This window comes from Oncorhynchus kisutch, linkage group LG13 (assembly GCF_002021735.2).
Source record: "Oncorhynchus kisutch isolate 150728-3 linkage group LG13, Okis_V2, whole genome shotgun sequence".
Classification (NCBI taxonomy): Eukaryota; Metazoa; Chordata; class Actinopteri; order Salmoniformes; family Salmonidae; genus Oncorhynchus; species Oncorhynchus kisutch.
Genome location: NC_034186.2, coordinates 23,960,939 through 23,969,163, shown reverse-complemented (window position 1 = coordinate 23,969,163; position 8,225 = coordinate 23,960,939). Strand labels below are relative to the sequence as shown.

Below are 8,225 nucleotides of genomic sequence, written 5' to 3'. Positions count from 1 at the left end.
GTTCAGAAATGCCTCCAAAATACCCGGAGTAATTACAGAGAGCCACATCATATAACAGAAATACTCATCATAAACTTTGATGAAAGATACATGTTTTACATATGATTAAAGATACACTAGTTCTTAATGCATGTCACGACTTCTACCGAAGGTAACTCCTCTCCCTGTTCGGCGGCGCTCGGCGCTCGGCGTCGCCGGTCTACTAGCCGCTACCGATCCCTTTTTCTTTTTCTGGTTGTTTTGTCTGTGTTCCTTTTCACACCTGGTTTTCATTGCTTTGATTTCTGTTGGTATATAGGGCACCTGTTACCTGCCGTAATTCGTGCAGGATTAGACTTGTGTGCATTGCGCTCGATTGTATTTGATGTTTGTTGTTTTTTCGCTATTACGCACGTGTATGTAAAGTGTCGGAACTGTGTTTGTTCCTCCGTGCGTTTGCACGAGTTTTCTGATTATTCGAGAGCGTAGTTTTGGGGTTTTGGTCTGTGCCGTTTTTGTATTGCTGGACTCTATTATTAAACACGCTTCTCAGACATCCCTGCTCTCTCCTGCGCCTGACTCCTACACCTCTCACCAAGACGCATGTTATCACAATGCAACCGCTTAATGCAACAATACATAATTGTTTTGTTCGATAACATCCATTACTAGTGTCCAATTAGCTACTTTTGCTAGCACGTTTAGTTCACATGTCCAAACGCTGGCGCCAGTCCAGGCGAACTCAGATGAAAACTTCAAAAAGTTATATTCCAGGTCGAATAAACTGGTCAAATTAAGTAGAGAATCAATCTTCAGGATGTTATTATCATATATATCAAATAACGTTCCAACCGGAGCATTCGTTTTTGACTACAGAGTAATGGAACGCATGGCGATATCATGTGAAATGAGCATGACCAGGAACTGGCATTCTGCCAGACCACTGACTCAAATAGCTGCCATCCGGCCCCACATCACACTAGAGGCTTCATTCCAAGTTCTACTGACTGTTGACATCTAGTGGAAGGCGTAGGAAGTGTGAACAGATCCATATCTTACTGGGATGTGAATAGGCGATGAGTTGAAATCAACCAGCCCCAGAATTTCCACTTCCTGTTTGGAAGTTTGCCGGCCATATGAGTTCTGTTATACTCACAGACATAATTCAAAAAGTTTTAGAAACTTCAGAGTGTTTTCTATCCAATAGTAATAATACTATGCATATATTAGCATTTGGAACAGAGTAGGAGGCAGTTCACTATGGGCACGCAATTCATCCAAAGTGAAAATGCTGCCCCCTATCCCTAAAAAGGTAATGCAACCGCTGTGTCAGATTTTTTAAAAACTGTACGGAAAAAGCAAACCATGCAATAATCTGAGCCGGCGCTCAGAAAAATAATAAAATGATCCGCCAACAGAAACCAGAAATCACATTATAAATATTCCCTTACCTTTGATGATCTTCATCAGAATGCACTCCCAGGAATCCTAGTTCCACAATAAATGCTTGATTTGTTCGATAATGTCCATTATTTATGTCCAAGTAGCTACTTTTGTTAGGACATTAGGTACACATATCCAAACGCTCGTGCAGGTCCAGCATAACTTCGGACAAAAACTTCAAAAAGTTATATTACAGGTTGAAGAAACATTTCAAACTAAGTATAGAATCAATCCCTATCATAAATCTTCAAAAACGAGAATTCCTTTGTTTCTAGAGAAGCCATGGAACGCAGGTCGATATCATGTGAAATGCACGTGACCAGGAAATGCCTCTCTGCCAGTAACCTGACTCATTCAGTTCTTATTCAGCCCCACAACACAGTAGAAGCCTCATTCAAGTTTCTAAAGATGGTTGACATCTAGTGGAATCCATCGGAAGTGCCACTTCATCCATATCCCACTGTGAATTCAATAGGGCCTGTGTTGAAAATCGACCAACCTCAGATTTCTAACTTCCTGTTTGGATTTCTTCTCAGGTTTTTGCCTGCCATATGAGTTCTGTTAACCTCACAGACATCATTTAAACAGTTTTAGAAACGTCAGAGTGTTTTCTATCCGATACTAATAATATTGGAGAAAAGTTGATCAAACTGACCCTCTGTTACATCTTGACGTGTCATGTCATAACGTACCGCACGCATAAAGCAACTATTTCTGTCTTACAATCTCTCTCCACCAGGTGTAGCACTTCTATCATCCTTTAAAAACAATAAATGGACAGTCACGGGGCTAAGGGGGGGATACTTAGTAATTTTTTTGTCATCATTGCATGCGATCATCATTCTCAATGCCGCTGTTTACTTCTAAGATCACTTTGGCACCGCCCTAAAAAACCAGATTCAAATTCGACACAAACCTTCAAATAGGTATGTAATGACACATTATATAACCTCTTTATAGTGTTTTATTTACTTTTTAGAGGCGATAAGGTGATAAGTTAGACAGATCGAGTGAAAAAAAACAATTGTCCCACACAAATCTCTCCTTCTCACTATCACGCATTAGTTTTGCTTCCCCACCCGCCATTTTTTTTTTAACCGACGAGGCTCATTGCCTGCTTGAATTATGCAGAAACGGGCAACGTGGGGGTCATGTAATTGATTCTGTTGGAAAGGGGAGTAATTGTGCTTTATAATTGTATTGACATTACAGTTGATCTGGAAATATGAAGTTTTTGGGGCACTAAAATAAGGGCCAAGGCGATGTACGAGTTTACGTGAATTTACGTTAGCATGAGGCAGCATTTACCAATGTGCCCAGCCATATTACTATTCTGTAATGAAACAGGGAGGAACCCATCTGACTGACTTCTGATAGACCAATAAACGCGACATTGAAAAACCCATCTCGACACTTGATCCCACCTACTCGGCTCACTTGCCTTCCATTGAAAACGACAGGATGTAGTCATTAGATAGGCGTGACTGACACGCCTATTTAGCTAACTCGACAACACACATCAATTCGCTCAACAACAAGGCTAGCTAGCCAACTGAACAACAAGGTGACTCTTTGAGTGAAGTTGCTAGCTAGCCATTGTATTTCAGCCCGCCTTGAGTTAGTTAACGTTACCAAATAGCGTTAACTAGCAACCATGCCAAACATTAACTATAACGAGTCTGCAGTCAGGCAGCAGCAGAAGATACAAAAAACTATTAGCTTACAACACAAGCAAATATTACATTTAGTCAGTTCCACTTACCGGTTGATTAACTATATTTCCAGCTCCCGTTGTCTTGCCTTGACATCTCCAACGTTAAGCGCCTGAATTAGAAATTCTGTATTGTGCCCAATATTGTATGGGTATGTGCCCCAGGTGGTATACGCAACTGGGTCCCAGAGACAACCTCTGACCATATTCACGCCAGATAGCCCACTGGGGACCTATGTTGCCAACATGGGTTTGCCTGTGTGTGACCAAACTGGTTAACCCGACTAGGTTCCAATCATAATTCCTGAAAAAAGAACACCAGATGACTAAATTACAGCCCATTAAAAATATATTTTTTTGAGGCCCATTTCTGGCCCAAAATATTAACCAGTTAAGATCATCATTAAACCTTTTACCGCAGTGGGCTAAATCAGGGTCACACAGAGTGTTTATTTGTAGCCTTAAACAAATCTACTTTGAAACAAAATATACACCTCACACACATGGTTATGGGCTTAAAAAAAGAAGACACCTGTACCATGTCAGATATAGAGCTCAGTTTTTATATTTGTTACTTTTACCTTCGAGGTCAAACAACCATTATCTCTGGTTTGGAACATTGCTTTCCCAGTCAGAACATTGCCTGGTGCTCCACTAAAGGGAATTTCCTTCTGTGAGTCCATGCTGAAGAGTCTTCATCAAAATAGTTCCGAGTACCCCTCTTCAGCATCCCCAATGCATTGAACAGCTCTCAGCATTTGCCTACAAACTAGCTTTATTGATACTCCTCGGCTGGGACTAATGGACATTTTGTTCCAAATGAGATCAGATCTAACTTAAATACAAATTCAGCAGCTCTGAGTTCCACCTGCGCTAGGTCCACTCCTCACTGATGACATTTAAATAACCATGACTTGGACATTTGTCATCAAGACATTGGCTGATTAAAAGACATCTTCAAAATTACATTTTCTAAATCAGATAATTATTCTTATCACATTTGTAGTGGGTACTATGCAATATTGTGTAGTCTACCAACAAATGAATTACTTGAATAGTTACCATGTCATTACATTGCATGTATTAGTGACAGTACTTTAAAAGTGTTACCTCAACATGATCGAAATTAAGTCATACAACTGGTTTTACATAATCTCAGCAGGATTATGAACCATTGTGGATATGTGAGATGGCTGACGTGGTTGTAGCAGCTGAGGAGTGTCAATAAAGCTAGTTCGGTAGGCATATGATATATACTGAGAACTGTTCTGCCACAATGCTAGTTTGATTTATATCATTGGTTGCAAACATAGATGACTTGATCAAACAATAATAACTAACAAGGCTTTATGACTCCATATTACGTAGATGCTCTCACACTATCTCTCTTTTATTTCCTGTTTCCAAGAACTAGCTTCCAGTTCACACCATATGAAACAAAAGCTCAGATAGTCTACACAATGCACATACAATGCACAGTTATTAGCTGGCAGGAACATTTGGTGTTTCTGGTGATTTGGAATACATCCCAAAACGGTTGCCTCGGTGACCCAATTAGTGTAAAGTTAATGTCACTGCCGATTGGGTTTAATGAAAATAATCCCAGCCTCATAATAATCATAGTAATGATAGAGTATGAGCAAACATGTTCTATCATCATCCGAAGATGACCGTTGTATTGCATGTCTGATATCCTGTTACACTGAAATGGATGTTGTCTAGCTTCGTAAGGAGAGGCTCTGATTTGTATTATGAATAGTAAATATATAGAAAATCATAGCTAAATTACATATTTTGTGCTACTTAGTTATTAACTACAGTATATAGTGAACATTTTATTAAATGGCATGTTGCCAGTGTTGTACTACGCAGGCATAATCATGTACTGATCACCACAGTTGGGTAGGTTACTTTATAAATGTAATCCGTTACATTTTGCTGGTAACGTAACTACTGTAGTTACCTGTCCAAAATTGTAATCAGTACCATAATTTTTTGGATTAGACAAATTTAGTAACGTAATCTGATTACTTTCAGTTCCTTTGGGATTGCTTTCCGTCTAAGAAGTATTAGAAGAAGACTAAAAGGATCCATCAAACACATTTGATGTGTCATCACAGTGGTCTGAATTGTGGTCAGACTCGCTGAGGTGGAGCAAACTTAAACTTGTGCTTTCTGTAGGGTGGCAAGTAGCCTAGTGGTTAGAGCATTGGGCAAGTAACTGAAAAGTTGCTGGTTTGAATACCTGAGCCAACAATATAAAAAATCTCTTTATGTGCCCTTGAGCAAGGCACATAACCCTAATTTTCTCCAGGGGTGCAGTACAACTATGGCTGACCCTGTAAAACAACAGCCTATGTGGTGTATGTGACAATAAAGCACAATTTATTTTCAATGCTGAATTGAATGTCATTGAGAGAACATAAAGGTGTTAATGTATTTTTTTCCGCATACATTACCAGCAAAAGTATCTGTAATATGATTACCATAATTTTGCTGGTAACGTAACTGATTACAGTTACAGTTCTTTTGTAATCTGATTACTCCCCAACCCTGCTGATCACAACCTACTATTCAGTTACCTCATCAATATAGTGAACTGACTCAAAAGTGATATTGGAAGTGATATTATATATGACAGACACTGTTTTAATATTGTGGTTTTGTTTTTTATTCAAATAACTTATCATTTTTTACAGTAAAAAACATCACAAATCAGATAACAGTAGAAATATATTGCACAGTTTTTCATCATTTGTTGGTCTTGTCAAACAAAATACTTAACACAGAGACAAAAGAACAGAGTAGAAACAAATCAATAGAATAAATACTCAGTTCCCATAAACATTAAAAAAACATGTAGAAAACATGCCTAGTCATGAACACAGTGTTAGACATTGATGCAGTAGACTGGGACACTATAACAGTGTGTCTTTGATTGCAAATGTCCAACTTGTCAATGCATCCTTTTTCACCCTTCCTTCAGCCCATTCTGTATCTCTGTACATTCACTGATGATAGTCGACATCATGTGTTGATATTGCCACCACAGTTCTTGTTTCAAGTCTCATCTTCCATCCTCACGGGGTATCACTTTTCTCTTTTTCTCCTTCAGAGCTTTATGGTGATTGACTCTCATCATCTTTCAGAGTAGCTGGCACCAGAACCTCTGGTTCATGACGAGACATTCGTCCATCTGTACAATTCCCGTCTTGAGGCTTCACGCACGGTCAATGCTCATGGGCGATCCATTCATTTTCTTATTTAAAATTTTAGACGACCACAGTAGGTCCTCTATTACTAATTCACGCCTTCTTGGAGATGGATGTGCACTTTGCACGGAGCTGGCTGATCAGGTCTTTGTAAGCTGGGGAACGAAGGAAGCGAGGGTAGCAGTCCTTGGCCATGAGAAGGTAGATCCTATGCTGGGCCATGTCGAAACAGGATGTAGATGGATCTTTCAGGTTGGCCCTGGTGATATCACGAGTCTCGTGGTCAATGTTCACCTGGAGAGAGATAATGGAGAGAGGGAGGTTAGTCATCTGCTGCAGTTTGAATGAAGGTTTTTTATTTTCACTTTTGAGTTATAATTAAGATTATTGAACGTGGGATGCTATGCAAATTCCATAGGTGAGGGAGAGTAAAGTAAGCTGTTGAGGGATGCATACCTCTCGGGGTGCGTCGGTGCAGATGAACTCATCATAGATTCTCTGGGCTTTTGCCGCCAGCTTGGCAGCAGACTTAGTGCTCCTGAAGTCCTCACAGGCAACGTAGAATGCAATGTTCTCCTCACTGAACTCTGACACCAGGAAAGCTGTAAAGGCCATCAGTCCGTCTGATGAAGAGAGAGAGAAAGAGCGAGAGAGATTCATATTGGTACAGTGCAATAACAATGATGCTGTGCAGTGGGCTATCCTAGCATCTGTGTCCTTGCATTATCTGCTGTGTGTCTGTACACGTGTATGCATGTGTCTATATCTTGTGGTATAGCCACCAGCACAGTGCCAGCACGTGTGTTCTAATCTACAGTAGCGGCTGTGTGATGTGGTGAGGATCAAGTCTTCTCTTATCTTCGTAATTAGCGAGCTCCCAGTAATACTGGGGCTAAAATCTGGGGCTAAAATCTGGGGCTAAAATTGGACAAAATGTCCCACTCTAATCTTAAAGGATTATTTATGTCGGAACTAGGCTAATCGTGTATATGTTTGCATGTGTTTTTGCAGTGTCTTCAGAGTAAGGTTTACTTACGTTTACTGGACAACAGCTTTTCGAAAGACTCTTTCCACCTCATACATTGTTCCAGAGTAGGTCTAGTTTTGCCTATTTTGCAGCTTGCTAGACTCCAGTCGGGTTTTTGCAGAAAGCTGCCCAGCTTTGCTTTTAGTTCCTTGGCCCTAGAGAGAGAGAATAACATCATAGGTTAGATAAATACTCCACATGCCCTTGAATTGTGTCCTTGTTCAGCACAATATTTTGCTACAAACTAGACACACAAAAATAGACACGTCTCCGCACTGCAAGGTCTAAATTTAGAATCTACCAAAACCGCCTTCACTTTCACCATTACAGAAGCTACAACACCCAATAATGATCCCCTTTAATCCTCTAATCCAAATGCCAGAGACAGCAACAGTAAACCTGTGGATGGTAAAAAAAAATTATATATACCTTTCCAGGCAGGTGGTAGGCAGTAATGCTAGTCCTTTGCACATAGTTGCTGTGGATGATAGAGAGCGATAGCAAGATAGGTAGATGTGTAGCAGCTGAACTGATATCAACAGTGTGTCTGCATTGAGGGAGCAGAGAGCTTTTATCCTCCAGCCTGTGACTCATCATCAGCCTGCTCAGCCAATGACATGGCCTGAGGACTCTGCGTGTGTGTGAGAGAGAGAGAGAGAGAGAGATAGGGAGAGAGAGATAGGGAAGGAGGAAAAGGAATAGGAAGGGATAGAGGGTGGAAAGGAAGGAACGGGAGAGAGAACGAGAGAGGGATAGAGAGGAGAGAGGGAGCGAGAGATGGAGGGAGGATGAAGCTGGGAAATGACTGTGTGACCTAATGATAAAAGCTTCTGATATTTTTTTATATATATTT

The 8,225-nt window shown here is 40.4% G+C and overlaps 1 protein-coding gene across 1 annotated transcript; it reads right to left on the bottom strand.

Annotated features, from left to right (window-relative positions):
• Positions 1 to 5,780: 5,780 nt before the first annotated feature.
• On the bottom strand, positions 5,781 to 8,020 carry rgs16 (regulator of G protein signaling 16). Its single transcript, XM_020497601.2, has 4 exons — positions 7,802 to 8,020; positions 7,382 to 7,527; positions 6,802 to 6,968; positions 5,781 to 6,639 (listed from the first exon to the last, which is right to left on the bottom strand). The coding sequence occupies exons 1-4, from the start codon at positions 7,843 to 7,845 to the stop codon at positions 6,439 to 6,441; spliced, it is 558 nt and encodes a 185-aa protein (XP_020353190.1). The 5' UTR covers positions 7,846 to 8,020; the 3' UTR covers positions 5,781 to 6,438.
• Between the last annotated feature and the right edge of the window lie 205 nt (positions 8,021 to 8,225).

Bases quoted from the DNA above. Each gene is read 5' to 3' on its own strand.
- rgs16 (XM_020497601.2), bottom strand. From the start codon at position 7,845: ATGTGCAAAGGACTAGCATTACTGCCTACCACCTGCCTGGAAAG. The intron at 7,528-7,801 runs GTATATATAATT...CTCTCTCTCTAG, and splicing joins CCTACCACCTGCCTGGAAAG to GGCCAAGGAACTAAAAGCAA. The intron at 6,640-6,801 runs GTATGCATCCCT...ATCTCTCTCCAG, and splicing joins GCACCGACGCACCCCGAGAG to GTGAACATTGACCACGAGAC.